General features: G+C 36.1%; 1 protein-coding gene and 1 non-coding gene across 12 annotated transcripts; one reads left to right on the forward strand and one right to left on the reverse strand.

Annotated features, from left to right (window-relative positions):
* Nucleotides 1-5,982: 5,982 nt before the first annotated feature.
* On the reverse strand, nucleotides 5,983-6,055 carry TRNAF-GAA (transfer RNA phenylalanine (anticodon GAA)). The gene has a single exon. It is a non-coding gene; the product is annotated as a tRNA-Phe (tRNA).
* Nucleotides 6,056-8,853: 2,798 nt separating this feature from the next.
* On the forward strand, nucleotides 8,854-20,709 carry LOC105179708 (uncharacterized). Of its 11 annotated transcripts, XM_088884143.1 has the most exons (19): nucleotides 8,854-9,430; nucleotides 9,849-10,025; nucleotides 10,179-10,292; nucleotides 11,196-11,372; nucleotides 11,526-11,639; nucleotides 13,314-13,406; nucleotides 13,490-13,609; nucleotides 14,269-14,451; nucleotides 14,949-15,167; nucleotides 15,301-15,525; nucleotides 15,622-15,707; nucleotides 15,988-16,130; nucleotides 16,627-16,837; nucleotides 17,705-17,862; nucleotides 18,383-18,601; nucleotides 18,735-18,960; nucleotides 19,468-19,652; nucleotides 20,149-20,367; nucleotides 20,501-20,709. In XM_088884143.1, exons 1-8 carry the CDS (start codon nucleotides 9,083-9,085, stop codon nucleotides 14,272-14,274), a joined length of 1,149 nt encoding a protein of 382 aa, XP_088740269.1. In that variant the 5' UTR covers nucleotides 8,854-9,082; the 3' UTR covers nucleotides 14,275-14,451; nucleotides 14,949-15,167; nucleotides 15,301-15,525; nucleotides 15,622-15,707; nucleotides 15,988-16,130; nucleotides 16,627-16,837; nucleotides 17,705-17,862; nucleotides 18,383-18,601; nucleotides 18,735-18,960; nucleotides 19,468-19,652; nucleotides 20,149-20,367; nucleotides 20,501-20,709. The 11 variants fall into 11 exon arrangements, with proteins under 11 accessions (XP_088740269.1, XP_088740272.1, XP_088740268.1 ...); XM_088884146.1 differs by lacking the exon at nucleotides 15,622-15,707; XM_088884142.1 differs by lacking the exon at nucleotides 15,988-16,130 and having other exon boundaries at nucleotides 20,501-20,708.
* Nucleotides 20,710-22,149: the final 1,440 nt, after the last annotated feature.

Raw genomic sequence — 22,149 nt, forward strand, 5'->3', positions numbered from 1 at the left:
CCTGTCGGCGCGTTGTGCTAGTGTCAGCGGGAGTTCTATTGTTGTGTTGCTATTGGCGGAAGTAGTCGTTTATTGTGGACTTCTAGCCACACGGTGTCCCTTTCCCCCCATTGCAGAAAGTACATTAAGCTAGTAGGGATGGTCCCTGATGATGACTCTCTAATGCTTAAGTCAGTTCGAGTTCGAGATGGTAATTGGTGATCCAAGTAGTAAATGAGGTAAAAAGCAATAAATGTGTCTCATCATAAATGTCATAGAATGAAGGTATTTACAGGGCTAAATGTGCCCACGTGATGTCATCTCAAATCATGAGTGGTTAGATGATCTATGGTCTAAATCTCGGGTCATTAGAGCGGGTCTAATCGAGCGACCCAACCCGATATAGAAAGACGTGAATCCTCGGACTATAGTGGTATTTTAATATTATTGAAAGGTCATTTATACCTTTTTCCAGGTAGGTATGATATACCCCTATCAAGCTTTGTTGAAATTGTACATATAACTTTCTTAATTGTGGAGTCTCTTATAATCTAATTTCTTAATTTGAATTTAATAAACTAAACTTTGTGTCGTTATATCAATAACCATATCACACGTATATACATTGATAATTCTTTTTTTATTTTTTTTGACAAGATATATGTTAAATAATATTTAGAACGCCAACGTATAGATGGCACTCAAAGGATCTAAATGAAAATTCATAGAGGATGTCTAAGTGAGTATATGAGCTTTTGAAAACATCTTTTAAGATAGTTATAACTTATAAGATGTTGAAAAGTATTTGACAAAATTTTTAAGAAATGAGTTCACGAAAATGAAACTATTAGAAGCTTACAAGCTTCTTTAGAAAAAAAAAGGAGTTCTTAATTTATTGTTAAAATGCTAACAAGCTCTTCTACTTTGATAATATTTATTACAAAATTATCATTAGAAAAAATTGCATTTGTGGTCCCATATAATAAACTTATTTTTATTATAGTCCCATATGTTACACTTTTGTCATATTTCATCCAATATATTAAGAAAAATTCTCAATGTTAGTTTCACATAACTTTCCATTAAAAATTAGAGGAAAAAGTCACATGGTCGTTAGTAAGTACACGTGAAGCTGGAGTTTGGTGGGGGAAAAAACATCTTTATTAGGGGGAAATGAAAACTAGGATTCAAACCAATATCTTTGCATTCAAAAATTAACTTTAGAAGCTGTAAAGGAGCTCATGTTAATTGAGAGTAGAATAAGGTGCGTGAATAAATAGTCTACATGTTATTGTGGGAGAAAGACGTATTTAAAGATTTTATGATTAAATAATAATTTATATAGAAGATTTTATAATTATAAGGATGTTGTAGGTAAGTACGACGAATGAAACGCAAAAAAAAAAACCAAAATAATAGCAAATATTTGTTAAGATTTTTAAAGGATTTCTTGAAACTTAAAGATTTGAATGAGGGAGGATAAAGGAGTTTTGATTTACCGCAGCACATTTGGATTAAAGTTTCATTTAATATTCAAGTTGCCTCTTTAATCAAAATCAATTCCCAATGCTACTGTTTCAATTTTTTTAATATGATTTGATTGCAATTCTGCCGTTAGTGGATGATTAGTGTTGTAACCTTAAAATTGGAATGAAGGCCATTAAGGCCGTGTTCAATTTCTGCATTCATTAGGGAAGGAATAGCCTCTATATAAAGCAACAATTCTTTCATTTGAGAACACACAATTCTCACTTCCTCCCTAATCACTATCCCGGTGCCCTCTTACGCTTAGGCATTCATATTTTTAAATTTTGGTATTTGATTCTCTTGTTTCGATAAGTTTCTAAGTGTAAGATCGAGGTCTTCTTTGGTATAGTGCTAAAATCAAAATAACTGTAACCGTCTTATCCTGGGAGAAATTACTTTGCACCCGGTGCACTGCTGATACGGGGCGTATATTTTCTTCGAGGCAAGCAGTAATTCTGCGATTCAATTAAAAATTAACGAATTCAAATTGGATTGAGAATTGTTACGATATAGTTCTCGTTGTAAGTTTTCGATTTAAATTTCTTGTCATAAATAGCGTTTCTAATTACTTTATGTTATTTGCTCCAACGTGGCTTTATTGCTTTTGATTTCTAAATCCGATTGTAATATTTTAAAACATTTTGATTGCTTGAAACCAAATTTTTTCCAACAATATTTGCTCTCGAAATTCATAAGAAGAAAGATCATTCACCGAAAAATATTACGAGTGAGCGCAGGACGAATGCTTGAAACTAAGAGAGAAATGGAGCGTTTGTGTATAAAATGCGGTGAACGTGGATCGATAGAGGACGAGAGTATGAGTCGAGTAAGTTCAATGAATATTGTCAAACTTTTGGCATTGTTCATGAAGAGACTTCTCCATATTCCCCTTCGTCTAATGGAATGGCTGAACGAAAGAATAGAACATTCAAAGACATGATTAACAGTCTCCTATTAACCTCTGGGTTACCAAAGTATTTGTGGGGAGAGGCTTTGAATACGGCTTGCCACATTCTGAATAGAGTCCCTCTGAAACACAATACGAGTATTCCTTTCGAGTTGTGGATAGGTAGGAAACCAAGCCTCAAATACTTTCGAGTGTGGGGGTGCCTAGCAAAAGGGCTGATCCCGGAACATAAATGAAAGAAATTAGGTCCTAAGACTGTCAATGTTGTGTTCTTGGGCTATGTGGAGACAAGTTATGCCTTAAGATTTCTGGTTATTAAATCAGAAATTCCACGCATTGAGGTCAACACAATAGTCGAATTTCGTGATGCTGTATTCCTAGAAGATGTATTTCCTTTAAAAACAGGAATACCTTCAAATGTTTCGCTTGATGATCCACTTGCCTCCACATCTATTACTGAACATGTGGAAAAGATTTCAAATGTAGGGTTTAGTCCTAGTAGTTCTAATCAGACTCATGAGCAGTCAGATGAACCTAGACGGAGTAAGAGAGCTAGGATTATCAAGAATTTTGGAAGTGACTTTGTCACTTACAACATCGAGGATGATCTAATCACTTTCAAAGATGCTATGGCTTCTTCAGAATCCAAGCAGTGGAAAGAAGCTGTCAAAAGTGGGATGGACTCCATTGTTTCCAATGAAACATGGGTGCTAGTTGATTTCCCTCCAGGATGTACTACTATTGGGTGTAAGTGGATTTTTAAAAGGAAACTGAAAACCTGATGGGACCATAGATAAGTTTAAAGCCAGATTGGTGGCTAAAGGGTTTAAACAAAAGGAGGGAATAGACTATTTTAATACCTATACTCCGGTAGCTCGATTGACTACAACCCGGGTGCTTATAGCACTTGCTTTTTGGTCTATAATCTCCCGATTTATTAGATGGATGTGAAAACAGTCTTCTTGTATGATGAACTTGAGGAAGAAATTTACATGGATCCGCTTGAGGGGCTTGTAGCTCATGGTAACGAGCATAAAGTTTGTAAACTTGTTAAGTCTCTATATGAACTTAAACAAGCACCTAAATAGTGGCATGAAAAGTTTGATAAAACGATTCTTGCGTTCGGCTTCACTGTAAATGAGAATGATATATGTATATACTACAAGGTTAAAGGAGATAAAATGATAATTTTATGTCTGTATGTGGATGATATTCTGTTAATACGGTCATGTCTAGATATTATTACCGAAACCAAGTTATTTTTGAAAAATAAGTTTGAAATAAAGGATATGGGTAAGGCTAATGTGATTCTTGGCATCAAGTTGATTCGGTCAACTGATGGAATAGCCATTTCTCAAGCTCATTATGTTGAGAAGATAATTGAGAAATTTGGTTATCAAAAAGTATAATTGCTAAGACATCATATGATCCTTCTGTAGCTTTATTAAAAAATGAAAGTGGTGTTTCGGTTGCACAGCTAAGGTATTCTCAAATTATTGAGAGCTTACAGTATTTGGCAAATGGCACGAGACCAGATATATCCTTTTCTGTCTCTAAATTGGCTAGATACACTAGTTGTCCTGACAAAATCCATTGAGGTGCTTTGGATAGAGTACTAAGGTACCTAAAGGGCACGGTGTCACTGGCCATACATTATGGTAGATTTCCTGCTGTTCTTGAGGGATATAGTGATGCTAGCTGGATAGCCAAAACCTCCGGGAGTAATGGTTGTTCATGATATGTTTTTACCTTAGGTGGGGGCGCAGTCTCCTGGAAGTCTGCAAAACAAACTTTGACAATTCGGTCTACATTTGAAGCCGAGTTATGTGCGTTAGATACGACTGGTACCGAGGTAGAATGGCTATTTGTATTGTTATCACAACTTTCCATTGTAAGTCAGCCTCTTCTACCGATTGTTGTACATTGTGATAGTCAAACCACAATAGCAAAGGTGAAGAGTCGTAAATATAATCAAAAGACCAAACGACACATTCAAGTTAGACTGAAGTCTATAAGGGCATTAGTGTCAGACAGAGTAGACTTTGTCGGAACAAAGGACAATGTGGCTGATCCTTTAACGAAAGAATTGAATCTGTCACAAGTTCATAAATCCAAATTGGGGATGGGACTGAAAACCCATGAGTGATTTATCTACGATGGCAACCCAACCTTTTAAGTGGAGATCCCATAAAGAAGGTTCAATGTGGTATCAACAAGTTATAAGGGTATGTCAGAGCACCAAATAGACTGATACTTTGTATTTGGAGTCTGTACCCAAAAATTCTGAAAGGTGCTTCAACTGCAAGTATAGTAAGAGTTTATCTCCGAATGGGGTCAAGTCTTATAAGAGGAGATGCTAGCAGTGCATTCCTGAAGACGCCCAACTAAGTGAATGTCAATGTTTGGCCACAACTAAGGAATTGGGTTATTCCTGAAAGCATTCATGAACAGGATCAGGACACATGGCCTAAGTGTCAACCCTAAAGATCAACACAAAGCTGGTGGCTTGTTGTTACTGACAGACGTTGTCACACTCACAGGCTTAAATTCAAGGCTTAGTTCCATTTGACCTTGTGATAACTGACGTTAGATAACTTAGAAAGTGGTTCAAACTAAAAGGTACCATCGTTGAAAGCAAATCATGAAAACTTGAGTTCAAATCTATGAATTTATGGGGCATTGTTGAGATTTTCAAAGGATTTCTTGAAATTCAAAGATTTGAATGAGGGAGGAAAAAGGAGTTTTGATTTACCACAGCACATTTGGATTAAAGTTTCATTTCAATATTCAAATTGCCTCTTTAATCAAAATCAATTCCCAATGCTACTGTTTCAATTTTTTTAATATGATTTGATTGCAATTCTGGCGTTAGTGGATGATTAGTGCTGTAACCTTAAAATTGGAATGAAGGCCATTAAGGCAGTGTTCAATTTCTGCATTCATTAGGGAAGGAATAGCCCTCTATATATAGCAGCAATTCTTTCATTTGAGAACACACAATTCTCACTTCCTCCCTAATCACTCTCCCGGTGCCCTCTTTCACTTAGGCATTCATATTTTCAAATTTTGGTATTTGAGTCTCTTGTTTCGATAAGCTTCTGAGTGTTTGTCGAGGTGTTCTTCGGTATAGTCCTAAAATCGAAAGAACTGTAACCGTCTTATCCTGGGAGAAATTACGTTGCACCCGGTGCACTGCTGATGCAGGGCGTATATTTTCTTCAAGACAAGCAGTAATTCTGCAATTCGGTTAAAAATTAACGAATTCAAATTGGACTGAGAATTGTTACAATATAGTTCTCGTTGTAAGTTTTTGATTTAAATTTGTTGTCATAAATAGCGTTTCTAATTGCTTTATGTTATTTGTTCGAACGTCGCTTTATTTCTTTTGATTTCTAAATCCGATTGTAATATTTCAAAACGTGGTTTTGATTGCTTAAAACCAAATTTTTTTCCAACAATATTTGCTCTCGAAATTCATAAGAAGAAAGATCATTCATCGAAAAATACTACGAGTGAGCGCAGGACGAATGCTTCAAACTAAGAGAGAAATGGAGCTTTTGTGTATAAAATGCGGTGAACGTGGATCGAACACGTGACCTTCAGATCTTCAGTCTGACGCTCTCCCAACTGAGCTATCCCCGCAATTGGTCTTTCATTGATACAGGAGGCAATTAAAACGAACACTATTGTAACAATTGTTTTCTTTGTTTTTGTTTTCCTATTTCTAATTAAATAATGACCATCATCTTTTTATTTTTTAGGTAAATTACAACAACCTCTCTTGAGATTTGGTATAATTATGAAAACTTCTTATTATTCGAAAAATTAACAATACCCCCTGATTTTAACGGTCGTCTAACAATTAGCCCAATCCGTTAGTGTCCGTTAAGTTTCCATTTATTTTTGTGGTAAATTGACCAAAATGGCATTTTGGACTAAAAATTACAATTTTATTTACTTTTAACAAAATATTTTTTTATAATTTTTCAAAAAATTCCATCCACCAATTAAATAATGAGAGGTATTTATAATTAGGAAAAATTTCACTTTTGGTCCCATTAAATAGGGGCATTCTCACTTTTGGTCCCGTGCTTTAGGTGCTCAACACTTGTAGTCCCAAAACCCTAATTTTTTAACACTTTTAGTCCCACACCGTTAAAAACTGACGGAAACGGCACGTGATAGTCACGTGCCGTTAGTCAGTTGGTATGGTCCATGTTGGTCAACGGCAAAATATCACTTTTGGTCCCACTAGATAGTGTTATTCTCACTTTTGGTCCCACGCTTTACGTGTTCAACACTTGTAGTCCCAAAATCCTAGGGCCCGTTTGGTTGTGTTTTCATTTTCATTTTCAGTTTCCAACATTTGGAAATAGGTAGAAATGCTTTATTGGTTTTTGTGCGAAAACTAATAATATATTTGGATTAGTTGTTTCCAAATGTAGGTATATAGGTGTGAGAATGTTGAATATATACATCTGTATTTTTGATGTGACAGAAATTGGTTATAAGGGTTGACCAAATTGATTCAACATTTGTGTCTTTTTCTATTCATATTTATGTATAGATATATACATATATATTGTGAATGCCAAATAAAAATGTGAAGAATATACTTTATTCAATACTTTATTTAAATAAGTTAGGTCTAAATTAAATAAATAATTTAATATGACCAAGACATCAACAATACAATTCTGTTTATATTTTCAATTTCAATTAAAATATTTTTTTTGATTTTATATATATCAATAAAATAGTATTTTATATTAAGGAGCAATATAAATTTTTTAACACCTTTAGACCCACTCCGTTAAAAACTGACAGAAACGGCATGTGACAAGTCACGTGCCATTAGTCATAGGGGTGGCAGATGAGTCGAGCCGGCTCGACTTTGAGCTCGAGCTCATGTTTACTTGTTCACCGAGCTTCGAGCTCGAGCTCATGTTTACTTGTTCAAAATTTAGTAATTCTTATGAATTAATCTACAAATCATAATAATAATAATAATAATGATGATGATGGTTGAACAATTCAAAATATTATTTTTATTAGATATATAATGATATTAAAAAGTTTAATCAATAAAATTAAATATATACAAGATTGTATATATTTGGGCACCTGATTCATACGAAATTTAAATATATACAAGATTGTGTCTATTAGATCATATCAGACAGTATGATTTAAAATCACATGGCCTGATTCAACGATACACCGTCTTGAATGATTACTCTTATGTTCGATATCAGATGGTTTGGTTGTGTTTTTAGCATCTTGTTTAATTTTTTTTCTTGGGTTTGGGTGTGTTTTCAGGGGACAATAATTTGTTTATTTCTTGATGTTGTTGTTTGGTTTTACAAAAGAGTTGTAATGTTGTATGGAAGACCATTATCGATAAGCAAAATTTCTGAAAAATTTTGTATGTAATGTTGTAAAATTCCTCTCCTTCCCACCTCTATTCTTCTGCAATTTCTGGAACAAAATCGAGCTCGAGCTCAAGCTCGAAAATAATGTATCGAGCTCGAGCTCGAGCTCAACCTGGGTGAGCTCGTCGAGCTCGAGCTCAAACTAAGAACCCTCTCACACTCAGTTTCTTTTTCCTTCCCAGCCTCATTCATGGCTGCTCTTAGGCCTCTCTGTCTCTCTTCATTTTACCATACCAGTGGTATTTGACTGAGAAGTTGCAAGATTTGGTCCAGAGGATGACTCAATAAACACAGATCAAACAAAGAACCCTCTCACACTCAGTTTCTTTTTCCTTCCCAGCCTCATTCATGGCGGCTCCTAGGCCTCTCTGTCTCTCTGCATTTGCATTCTTCTCACTCTCACTCACTCTGCTTCAAATGTTGAGTTGCTTTTGATGAAGATTAAACTTTCATTGCAAGGAACTGCCGAGAACTTGCCGTTGTTGTCCTGGAATGTCTCAGTCCCACTCTCCATTAGGGTTTTGGGACTACAAGTGTTGAAAATGTAAAGCATGGGACCAAAAGTGAGAATGACCCTATCTAGTGGGACCAAAAGTGATATTTTGCCGTTGACCAACATGTACCGTACCAGTTGACTAACGGCACGTGACAAGTCATGTGCTGTTTCCATCAATTTTTAACGGCGCGGGGTAAAAGTGTTAAAAAATTAGGATTTTGGGACTACAAGTGTTGAGCACCTAAAGCGCGGGACCAAAAGTGAGAATGATCCTATTTAGTGGGACCAAAAGTGAAATTTTGCCTTATAATTATGTCAAACCTCAGCATTGTCATTATAATTTATGTAAAAATTATCATTTTTTATTCTTTTTATTTTTTTAATATTTTAGTAACTGTAAATATTTCTCTACATTTGAAGATAACCTTAAAATTTTTATGAAAGAAAAAAGAATTAATGAAAATGGAAAATACTTTTACCAGGTAAAAACCCTCTTCTCCACCGGTAAAAACTCCCCCTCTCCCACTCCAAAGTAAAGAGAAAGAAATACAGATGTCTTTCCCACCGGTGAAAACCCTCAAAATCACCTTCTCTTCCTCTTCCTATTCGCATTTTCAGCTTCTCCACTTCATTTTTGATTGTCTCCTTGCCCAAATTTACAGAGAAAACCCTCAAAACCATCATATCTGCGAGAGGGAGTGAAGGAGAAGGGGACCAATCTTTAGGGTTTTTGTAGCCACAATGACAGAGAGACGGTGGAGTGCCCGCAGGATGGCTGCGAACGCGAGGATAGCCATGGTGAGTTTGAGCCACCTAGCAGAAAAAGATTACGTAAGCGCTCTAATTATGACGATGATTGGGAAGAAGATTGTAATGACGGGCTGGATTCTTTTCCCAAAGCTGGATCTCGTAAGAAGGCTTCTTATGGCCAAGAATGCAAGAAGCTTTTCAGTAACTGCCGGGCCAAGAATGCAAGAAGCTTTTCAGCCTGGAGCTACTCCTGCACAGCCTGGAAAGAGGCACTTTCTGTGCTATAATATGCTTGCAAGTATAACCACAATGGAACATGATGGATATTCACATATAGAGGTATCCTGTTATCTTTATTTTCTTTCCTCTGATTTTTAGTAGTTGCAATTTTCCTGAAAACCATATGACTTGTTTGCTATTGAGTGGAATGGAACTGGAAGAATCAAAGTGGTAAAACCATGATTGAACTTTGCTGCATCAGACAGTGTATTTTGCAGATTCAGTTCTAATGACTATAAGAATAAAAGCTTAAAGAGGAATTACTTTCCTAATTGAAAAACCTCACGTCTGTCAGGGTAAACACATTTTACGTTAAGAACACTGAGCACCTTGATCCAACTATTCGTTTGTCTATTGAACTTATTATATTGCTACAGATCAAAAGGCTTAAGAAATTCATGCTCTCAACTTGCATTACTGCTAGAAAAATAATCTACGTTGACCGTCTCAAAATTTAGTTCACATGTCTTAAATGCAGATAAATTTCCATGATACCAGCAGTGGTCCACGTGTTCCTGCAATAACTGACTATTTTGGCTTCACAAAGGCTTCTCTAAATGAGAGTGGGAGTGTATTTGCCAATCCATGTAAAGGCGAGAAGAATATGAGCACACTTATGTATTGGCCCTTCAGTAGCTGGGCAGATAACAGTGAGGTCAGCCCTCTTCATCTTTTCCTTTTATGGATTAATATCTTCTTGCAAGTGCCATAATGGATGGGTTAGCATTCTAAGTTTGCATTTGCCCTTCTGCTAAAAAATAATCTTTAATTGACTATAGGTTAACCGGATTTCCTTATGCATATTTAGTGGTCTATGCGACTTGAAGGGGAAGAAGTTAGAGCAATAGCACTTGGAAGTGCTTGGGTTGCAGCTGTTACCAGCCTTAATTTTCTTCGTATCTTCAATGAGGGTGGTCTGCAGGTCTGTAAAGATTCTATCATTAAGTTCTGAACTCCAATATGGACAGAAACCTTCACTTTTCATTTGAAAATTACATTTCCTCCCCTTTTACTGATCTGTATCAATAACCATTCATACCAGTCAACATAACAGAATTTGATGGCGTCATCATTAGAACTTTTAGAAACCTGCCACAATGCTTTCACATATTTTGGTGATGTTTTGAATGTTACAGTTACCCCCTTTATAATGTGATGAACATAACTTCTCTATTCCTATAAAGATTATCTCATAACTGTAAGAAACTATTGTACTTAAGAAAAAGAGTAACCATTACGACTCATATAGAGTTTTTTAACTATCCTAGTTACTGCCTAATACACGCCTTGCCATCAATAAAGATACCCAACTAAAAAGATAGCACAATAAAATTTGCTTCATGGCAATTTATAGTTTAGGAAATATTTTTCAAATAAAAAACTTATGGTTTGCTAATAGCAACATGTCATCTATGCACGTTTGTATGTGGCCCCTTGACATCTGCAATTGGTGTTCTCTCTGCTATTCATTTCTAGTTGCTTTTTCCAGCAAACAATATCTCTAGATCTTTCTCCAGTTGCTTCTGTAGGAGTTCATTTCCAAAGTGCTATTATTTATATCTTTTTTAATTCATTTATTTTTCCGACTTGCTCAGGGTTTCTGACCCTGACATATCAACTTCTTTCTTTCATTGTCCTTTTTGTTTCTTTATCTTCACCTTTTTCTATGAAGAGGTTTAATATTCATAGAATTGGAAGCATATATCTATTACATATATTGCTACAGATCAAGGCTTAAGAAATTCATACTCTCAACTTGCGTTACTGCTAGAAAAATAATCAACGTTTACCATCTGACAATTTAGTTTACATAACTTAAGTGCAGATAGATTTCCATGATACCAGCAGTGGTCCACGTGTTCCTGCAATGACTGACTATTTTGGCTTCTCGATGGCTTCTCTAAATGAGAGTGGGAGTGTATTTGCCAATCCATGTAAAGGCGAGAAGAATATGAGCACACTTATGTATTGGCCCTTCAGTAGCTGGGCAGATAATAGTGAGGTTAGCCCTCTTTATCTTTTCCTTGTATGGATTAATATCTTGTTGCAAGTGCCATAATGGATGGGTTAGCATTCTAAGTTTGCATTTGCCCTTCTGCTAAAAAACAATCTTTAATTGACTATAGGTTAACCGGATTTCCTTATGCATATTTAGTGGTCTATGCGACTTGAAGGGGAAGAAGTTAGAGCGATAGCACTTGGAAGTGCTTGGATTGCAGCCATTACCAGCCTTAATTTTCTTCGTATCTTCACTGAGGGTGGTCTGCAGGTCTGTAAAGATTCTATCATTAAGTTCTGAACTGCAATATGGACAGAAACCTTCACTTTTCGTTTGAAAATTACAGTTCCTCCCCTTTTACTGATCTGTATCAATAACCATTCATACCAGTCAACATAACAGAATTTGATGGCATCATCATTAGAACTTTTTTAGAAACCTGTCACAATGCATAAGATTCAGACATGAATGTGCACTTGCGTTATATGATTGTTGCTCTGAGTAAATGTGGAGTAGTTGAAGCCTAATTTCATGCATCTTGAATTGCTTTGAAATAGAGTTGGAATGTCTTTGCTTCCACTCAATATTCGGAGTTCTTGTGAAATCATATTTATTTGCCAAAACGCCTCCTAATTGATCCTTATAAGTTTAACGTGGGTCAGTGAATCATTTTGAAAAATTCAAAAGCCCTTCCCCTTAGAAATTTCTTTTACCACGAAAAAAGAAATGAAGAAAGAATAGCAAGAAAAAGGAAGACTACATCTACTCCGCTGGTTTAGGTCACTTAGTAACTGGGTAACTTCATCACAAATGTTGTTATTCACGTAAAACAGTGACTAGAGCCATGAGTATGCAAAGCACTTTAGGTAAAACATTTTTTGGTTAAGTAACCGAGTGCCTTCACCACAAGTATTGTCATTCGCATCAAAAGACCGAAATAGGATGTTTTTTGGTTGAGTAACCGGGTGCCTTCACCACAAGTGTTGTCATTCGCATTAAAAGACCGAAATGCGGCCTAAAGAACATAAGTCACGGGCAAAAACAAAAACAAAAAAGAAAATAAAAGCCATGACAACAAAAGGGGAAGAAAAAATGGGAAAAAAATGGCCAAAGAAAAGAAAGAACAAAAGTTGTTCCAACTTAGACAGAAATAAGGAGATAAAGGGTATTGTGTTGAAGCGATGAGTATGGTGACATTTAGAAACCTATGATTTTGTGGAAGCTTGATTGTTCTACTCTCTACTTGGCGAGACAAAGTGTTGTGATGTGATTGGCCTGTTACCCTCATTATGATAAGTTAGCGATTGCATAACGTATTGCGGCATTTGTGTTTTGAGATTATCTGCACATGGGTTATAAGTTGAGATCATATTAGCACAATGTTGAGATCATATTTTTTGCAGTGTTGAACTTTTGCTTGAGGACAATAATTGTTTATGTTTGGGGAGTTTGATAAGCTTAGTTTTACATATTTATAATAGCGGAAAATACTATTTTGTTGTGTGGAAGGCAATAACTTCAAAAAAATTGCAACAGTCATTTCCTTCTATTTTTGGTTTATATCTAAAATTGTCGTATTTTTTTATGGCTATCTGAAAATCCCGTATAAAAGCCTTTATTTAGACTTTATATGACTACTATTTTTGGTTGGGAGGTGATAGATTCTGACCATGATATTATTTAACCAATATAACTCACAAAAATTATTCTAAAAATGTTTAAATGCTATATTATTATGATTGTCTTTTATTTTATGGATTATTCCTGTTAGATGACCATATCAGCACAGGGTAAATATAACCTCTCAAAGCTACATGAAATATACAATTTGGCTAAGAGATATTTGGTGGTGGCATTCCTAAGAAGGATGGAAAAATTGACTGTGCTGAAGACTTCTTTCAGTAGGCAAGGCAAGCATTTTTTATTGTATCACGACAATTGCAGGTTAAAACATATGCCTGTGCGCTCAGTCATGTGTATACCTTCAGGCCAACATGTCGAGTATTGCCTGCGTGTCTGAGAGAGTGGTTATTCAAAGTATCCATGTCTCATCCTATACCATTAACATTCTAAGTTATAATGTAATTTGACTTTACTTTGACAAGACAGTTAATATGAAGGTTATCATGGCAACTAACCGAGGTCACACTTTGGACCCTGCCCTCCTACGTCTGGGAAGACTTGATCGTAATATTGAGTTCCCTTTGCCACATAGATGTCAGAAGAGGCTCGTCTCTCAGGTGAATCTCGAAGATCATTTACTATTTGACGTTTGCTAGTTCTTAAAGTAAACAACATTTTTATTAAACTGTTCTCACATCTCACTCATAAAAAGAAGTCTCAACCCAATGGTATTGTTTGCACGTTTGCACTCCTAAAATGAATTTAAGAGATGAGTTAGATTTGGAGGATTATGTGTCTCGATCATATAAAATCCGTGCAGCTGAGGTTAGTGATTTTGCTCACTCTGTCCACATTCATACAGCGAGAAATATAGTTACTTATTTACAATTTTATATGCTAGCGACCTCTTCCTCTCATATCTGCCACGATCCCCCATATTTGAAGAGATCTTATTTGAACCTAATTTTTTTCTGATAATTACTTTGGTAGGATTGATTACCTTGAGATGAAAAATATGGTATTTGATACACCTCGAAATGCTAGATGTTTAGTTATTGATCAAAAATCGATAAACTTACTTCAGCACTCTCTCCGTTATACGCTGCACGTTGACTTGAATAAAGTTTATGACGTAGTAAAGATTTTGCGTATATACATATATGTATATATTTATGTAATTTCAACTGCCTTATGACTCATACATAAATATGGGAACTCATATCATTCTTCCTATCAAGTGTTGAGAATTCAATTTCATTTATCTTTCATCTTGCAGATTTAGAAGAAGCTGCCGAAAGTTAATCGGGCTCTGGCAGCCTGACTTCTTGAGGAGAAGGAAGGGCTGAATGAGAATAAGGGAGCTGATGATGCAGATGTTCTGAAAACTTCAAAGAAAAAGAAAGGTCTCACGAGTGAAGTTCTCAAAGATGAGAGGTTTACAGCTATGTTTGAAAATAAGGTATTTCATAGAGGTTCTGTTTATGCAAAAAACTTGCTTTTCTTTATTGCTGCTGTTAGTTATGATCAACCATGTAGCACCTTTTTCCCAGGGATTTGTGAAATAGTTGGAACATTAATAACCCCTGGACAGTAAGTAATATAGAGACATGTGAAAATGCACAAGAAATTGTAATCATTACACATATCTATAGCGCAAAGAATCAATTTTGAGAGCAATGAGATACAGATATATCGGCTGGTGACGGGCTTGAGTATTAACCACCTTTTTCCTCTGAAAATTTAGGCTACATCATTGGGATATCTCTCAAATTAGCGTGATAACCTTTTGAATAGTACATGAATATATTGGGTGGATTTTGCTTGACGATTAATGTAGAAAGATTCATTAATGATGATGGCATCATTGTTGGACTCGTACTGACAACATATGTGTTGGAATTTATTTACGTCCAAACAGCAGCCAAATTATGTATTGTTTCTTGACACCGCTTGCAGGACTTTGAGGTTGATGAATTCTCAAACGAATACCTGCCTTTGTACCCAATGCCATCAACAACAAAAAAAGGCATCTTTGCTGGAGGAGCATTTTAAAGCTGTTGAAGAAGAGGATGAAAAGGCTATTGGTGGTTCTGATGCATCATCAGCGAGTGAATTATGAGAAGATGAGCATGAAAACACAAAGGCCAAACCCAAGAAGAAAGTACAAGCTCCTAGGTGAGACACATATTTTCACTTGCACAGCAAGAAAAAAATTTCGTTCTTTCTGCATGCAGAAGTCATCACAGAAAAACATGTTCAGAATGCACATTTACCTAATCAAGTCTTCAATATCATGTCATATCTGCAGAGTTTTCGAAGTGAAGGATAAATGGCAAAAGAAGGGTTTTCTAAAACCCCTCAAAAACTGAGAGGAAAAACCAACAGAGAGGTTAGGGTTTAGTACCAGTAGCGGAGGGTTTATTACTCCGATTGATGGAAGCGAAGATGTGTTTCTTTCATCAATCAGAACACCCAGGAGAAGCGGCGTTGGAGGTGGATGCGACACAAAAATCCAAGAAAGAAAACCCCACTGGTAAAAACCCTCAAAACTACTGTTTGCCTCCCACCATCAAACCCTATCCATACCCACATGTTTCCACTTCTCGATTTTTTTATTTCTTTTATTTAGGGTTTGAAAAGCCAGAGCAGTGGAGAGGAAAGGGCAAGAAAAAAGGAAAAGAAATTGACCGTTACACGGAACTTGAGGGGGGAATGGTTGGTTGCTTGGTTTACTGTTACTGCTAATTTTTTTCTGATAATTACTTAGGTAGGATTGATTACCTTGAGAAGAACAAGATGGTAATGCTTGATGATTTAGTTATTGATCAAAATCGATAAACTTACTATAACCACTCTCTCCATTGTATGCTGCACATTAACTTGAATAATTGGAACTCATATCATTCTTCCTATCAATTGCTTAGAATTCAATTTCATTTATCTTTCATCTTACAAATTAAAAGGAAGTTGTTGAAAGTTAATCGGGCTCTGGCAGCCCGACTTCTTGAGGAGGAGGAAGAGCTGAATGAGAATAAGGGAGGTGGTGATGCAGATGTTTAGAAAACATCAAAGAAAAAGAAAGGTCTCACGAGTCAAGTTCTCAAAGATGAGAGGTTTACAGTTATATTTGAAAATAAGGTATTTCATAGAGGTTCTATTTATGCAGAAAACTTGCTTCTCTTGATTGCTGCTGTTAGTTATGATCAACCATGTAATACCTTGTTCCCAGGGATTTGTGAAATAGTTGGAACTTTAATAACAATTAGACAGTAAGTAATATAGAGACATGTGAAAATGCACAAGAAATGATAATCATTTTACCTATCTTTCGCACAAAGAATTAATTTTGAGAGCAATGAGATACAGATATATCTGCTGGTCACGGGCTTGAGTATTAACTACCTTTATCCTCTGAAATTTATGCTACATCATTGGGATATCTCTCAAATTAGCGTGACCACCTTTTGAATAGTACACGAATGTATTGGGTGGATCTTGTTTGATGATTAATGTAGAAAGATTTATTAATGATGATGGCATCACTATTGGACTCGTACTGACAACATATGTATTGGAATTTGTTTATGTCCAAACAGCAGCCAAATTACATATCATTTCTGGACACCGCTTGCAGGACTTTGAGGTTGATAAATTCTCAAATGAATACCTGGCTTGGCACCCAATGCCATCAACAACAAAAAAAGGCATCTTTGATGGAGGAGCATTTTGAAGCTGTTGAAGAAGAGGATGAAAAGGCTATTGGTGTTCTGATGCATCATCAGCAAGTTATTTGTGAGAGGATGAGCATGAAAACACAAAGGCGAAAAGAAAGTACAAGCTCGTAGGTGAGACACATGTTTTCATTTGGACAGCAAGAACAAAATTTCGTTCTTGTGCATGCAGAAGTCATCACATGAAAATAAGTTCATAATGCACATTTACCTAATCAAGTCTTCAACATCATGTCATATCTGCATATTTTTCGAAGTGAAGGATAAATGGCAAAAGAAGGGTTTTCTAAAACCCTTCAAAAACAGAGAGGAAAAATAAACGGAGGGGTTAGGGTTTAGTACCAGTGGCGGAGGGTTTATTACTCCGGTTAATGGAAGCGAAGATCGGTTTCTTTCATCAATCAGCACACCCAGGAGAAGCGGCGCCGGAGGTGGATGCGACACAAAAATCCAAGAAAGAAAATCCCACTAGTAAAAACACTCATAACTACTGTTCGCCTCGCACCATCAAACCCCATCCATACCCCAAATGTTTCCACTCCTCGATATTATTATTTCTTTTATTTAGGGTTTGAAAAGCCAAAGCAGTAGAGAGGAAATAGCAAGAAAAAAGGAAAAGAAATTGACTGTTACAGGGAACTTGAGGGCGGAATTGTTGGTTGCTTGGTTTACTTTTACTGTTAATTTTTTTCTGATAATTACTTTGGTAGGATTGATTACCTTGAGCAGGACAACATGGTAAAGCTAGACGATTTAGTTATTGATCAAAATCGATAAACTTACTATAAGCACTCTCTCTATTGTACGATGCACTTTAACTTGAATATAGTTTATGACGTAGTAAAGATTTTGTGTATATATATATATGTATATATTTATGTAATTTCAACTGCCTTATGACTCATACTTTAATTATGGAACTCATATCATTCTTCCTATCAAGTGTTGAGAATTCAATTTCATTTATCTTACATCTTGCAGATTAAGCGGAAGTTGCCGAAAGTTAATCAGGCTCTGGCAGCCCGACTTCTTGAGGAGGAGGAAGAGCTGAATTAGATTTAAGGAGGTGATGATGCAGATGTTCAGAAAACATCAAAGGAAAAGAAAGGTCTCACGAGTGAAGTTCTCAAAGATGAGAGGTTTACAGCTATGTTTGAAAATAAAGCATTTCGCAGACGTTCTGTTTATGCAAAAAACTTGCTTTTCTTGATTGCTGCTGTTAGTTAGGATCAACCATGTAGTACCTTGTTCGCAGGGATTTGTAAAATAGTTGGAACTTTATAACCTCTAGATAGTAAGTAATATAGAGACATGTGAAAATGCACAAGAAAAGATAATCATTATACATATCTTCCGCGCAAAGAATCAATTTTGAGAGCAATGAGATAGAGATATATCGGCTAGTCACGGGCTTGAGTATTAACCACCTTTATCCTCTGAAATTTAGGCTACATCATTGGGATATCTCTCAAATTAGCGTGACAACCTTTTGAATGGTACACGAATGTATTGGGTGGATTTTGTTTGGTGATTAATGTAGAAAGATTCATTAATGATGATGGCATCACTGTTTGACTCGTACTGACAACATATGTATTGGAATTTGTTTACGTCCAAACATCAATCAAATTATGTATCGTTTCCTGACACCGCTTGCAGGACTTTGAGGTTGATGAATTCTCAGACGAATAGCTTCCTTTGTACCCAATGCCATCAACAACAAAAAAAGGCATCTTTGCTGGAGGAGCATTTTGAAGCTGTTGAAGAAGAGGATGAAAAGGCTATTGGTGGTTCTGATGCATCATTATCGAGTGAATTGTGAGAAGATGAGCATGAAAACTCAAAGGCCAAATCAAAGAAGAAAGTACAAGCTCCTAGGTGAGACACATGCTTTCATTTGGACAGCAAGAACAAAATTTCGTTCTTTGTGCATGCAGAAGTCATCACATAAAAACAAGTTCAGAATGCACATTTACCTAATCAAGTCTTCAATATCTTGTCATATCTGTAGATTTTTCGAAGTGAAGGATAAATGGCAAAATAAGGGTTTTCTAAAAACCCCTCAAAAACAGAGAGGAAAAACAAACAGAGGGGTTGGGGTTTAGTACCACTGGCGGAGGGTTTATTACTCTAGTTGATGGAAGCGAAGATGTGTTTCTTTCATCAATCAGCACACCCAGGAGAAGCGGCCTTGGAGGTGGATGCGTCACAAAAATCCAAGAAAGTAAACCCCACTGGTAAAAACCCTCAAAACTATTGTTCGCCTCCCACCATCAAACCCCATCCATACCACATGTTTCCACATCTCGAATTTTTTATTTGTTTTATTTAGGGTTTGAAAAGCCAGAGAAATTGAGAGGAAAGGGCATGAAAAAAGGAAAAGAACTTGACTGTTACAGGGAAGTTGAGGGGGGAATTGTTGGATGCTTGGTTTACTGTTACTGCTAATGTTTTTCTGATAATTACTTTGGTAGGATTGATTACCTATAGAAGAACAAGATGGTAATGCTAGATGATTTAGTTATTGATCAAAATCGATAAACTTACTATAAGCACTCTCTCCGTCGTACGCTGCACTTTAACTTCAATAAAGTTTATGACGTAGTAAAGATTTTGTTTATATACATATATGTATATAATTATGTAAATTCAACTGCCTTATGACTCATACTTAATATTGGAACTCATATCATTCTTCCTATCAAGTGTTGAGAATTCAATTTCATTTTTCTTTCATTTTGCAGATTAAGAGGAAGCTGCCGAAAGTTAATCGGGCTCTGGCTGCTCGACTTCTTAAGGAGGATGAAGAGCTGAATGAGATTTAGGGAGGTGATAATGCAGATGTTCAGAAAACATCAAAGAAAAAATAAAGGTCTCAGGAGTGAAGTTCTCAAAGATATGAGGTTTTACAACTATGTTTGAAAATAAGGTATTTCATAGAGGTTCTGTTTATGCAAAAAACTTGCTTTTCTTGATTGCTGCTGTTAGTTATGATCAACCATGTAGTACCTTATTCCCAGGGATTTGTGAAATAGTTGGGACTTTAGTAACCCCTGGACAGTAATTAATATAGAGACATGTGAAAATGCACAAGAAATGATAATCATTATACATATCTTTAGCGCAAAGAATCAATTTTGAGAACAATGAGATATAGATATATCGGCTGGTCACGGGCTTGAGTATTAACCACCTTTATCCTTTGAAATTTAGGCTACATCATTGGGATATCTCTCAAAGTAGCGTGACAACCTTTTAAATAGTACACGAATGTGTTGGGTGGATTTTGTTTGATGATTAGTGTAGAAAGATTCATTAATGATGATGGCATCACTGTTTGACTCGTACGGACAACATATGTATTGAAATTTGTTTGTGTCCAAATAGCAGCCAAATTACGTATCGTTTCTTGACACCGCCTGCAGGACTTTGAGGTTGATGAATTCTCGAATGAATACCTAGCTTTGCACCTAATGCCATCAACAACAAAAAAAGGCATCTTTGTTGGAGGAGCAGTTTGAAGCTATGGAAGAAGAGGATGAAAGGGCTATTGGTAGTTCTGATGTATCATCAGCGTGTGAATTGTGAGACGATGAGCATGAAAACACAAAGGCCAAATCCAAGAAGAAAATACAAGCTCCTAGGTGAGACACATGTTTTCATTCGGACAGCAGGAACAAAATTTCGTTCTTTGTGCATGCAGAAGTCATCACAGAAAAACAAGTTCAGAATGCACATTTACCTAATCAAGTCTTCAATATCTTGTGATATCTGCAGATTTTTCGAAGTGAAGGATAAATGGCAAAAGAAGGGTTTTGTAAAAACCCCTCAAAAACAGAGAGGAAAAACCAACAGAGGGGTTGGGGTTTAATACCACTGGCGGAGGGTTTATTACTCCGGTTGATGGAAGCAAAGATGTGTTTCTTTCATCAATCAGCACACCCAGGAGAAGCGGTGTTGGAGGTGGATGCGACACAAAAATCCAAGAAAGTAAACCCCACTGGTAAAAACCCTCAAAACTATTGTTCGCCTCCCACCATCAAACCCCATCCATACCCACATGTTTCCACTTCTCGAATTTTTTATTTCTTTTATTTACAGTTTGAAAAGCCAAAGCAGTAGAGAGGAAAGGGCATGAAAAAAGGAAAAGAAATTGACTGTTACAGGGAAGTTGAGGGGGGAATTGTTGGGTGCTTGGTTTACAGTTACTGCTAATTTTTTTCTGATAATTACTTTGGTAGGATTGATTACCTTGAGAAGAACAAGATGGTAATGCTAGATAATTTAGTTATTGATCAAAATCAATAAACTTACTATAAGCACTCTCTCTGTTGTCTGCACTTTAACTTGAATAAAGTTTATGACATAGTAAAGATTTTGTTTATATACATATATGTATATATTTATGTAAATTCAACTGCCTTATGACTCATATTTAATATTGGAACTCATATCATTCTTCCTATCAAGTGTTCTGAATTCAATTTCTTTTATCTTTCATCTTACAAATTAAGAGGAAGCTGCCGAAAGTTAATCGGTCTCTGGCAGCCCGACTTCTTGAGGAGGATGAAGAGTTGAATGAGATTTAGGGAAGTGATGATGCAGATGTTCAGAAAACATCAAAGAATAAGAAAGGTCTCACGAGTGAAGTTCTCAAAGATATGAGGTTTACAACTATGTTTGAAAATAAGGTATTTCATAGAGGTTCTGTTTATGCAAAAAACTTGCTTTTCTTGATTGCTGCTGTTAGTTATAATCAACCGTGTAATACCTTGTTCCCAGGAATTTGTGAAATAGTTGGAATTTTAATAACCCCTGGACAGTAATTAATATAGAGACATGTGAAAATGCACAAGAAATTATAATCATTATAGCGCAAAGAATCAATTTTTAGAGCAATGAGATACAGATATATCGGCTGGTCATGGCTTGAGTATTAACCACCTTTATCCTCTGAAATTTAGGCTACATCATTGGGATATCTCTCAAAATGGCGTGACAACCTTTTGAATAGTACACGAATGTATTGGGTGGATTTTGTTTGATGATTAGTGTAGAAAGATTCATTAATGATGATGGCATCACTGTTTGACTCGTACGGACAACATATGTATTGGAATTTGTTTATGTCCAAACAGCAGCTAAATTACGTTGTTTCTTGACACCGCTTGCAGGACTTTGAGGTTGATGAATTCTCAAACGAATACCTGGCTTTGCACCCAATGCCATCAACAACAAAATAAGGCATCATTGTTGGAGGAGCAGTTTGAAGCTGTGGAAGATGAGGATGAAAAGGCTATTGGTAGTTCTGATGTATCATCAGGGAGTGAATTGTGAGACGATGAGCATGAAAACACAAAGGCCAAATCCAAGAAGAAAATACAAGCTCCTAGGTGAGACACATGTTTTCATTCGGACAGCAGGAG

The sequence above is a fragment of the Sesamum indicum genome, linkage group LG8 (genome assembly GCF_026168435.1).
Source record: "Sesamum indicum cultivar Baizhima isolate 11 linkage group LG8, ASM2616843v1, whole genome shotgun sequence".
NCBI classification, from domain to species: domain Eukaryota; kingdom Viridiplantae; phylum Streptophyta; class Magnoliopsida; order Lamiales; family Pedaliaceae; genus Sesamum; species Sesamum indicum.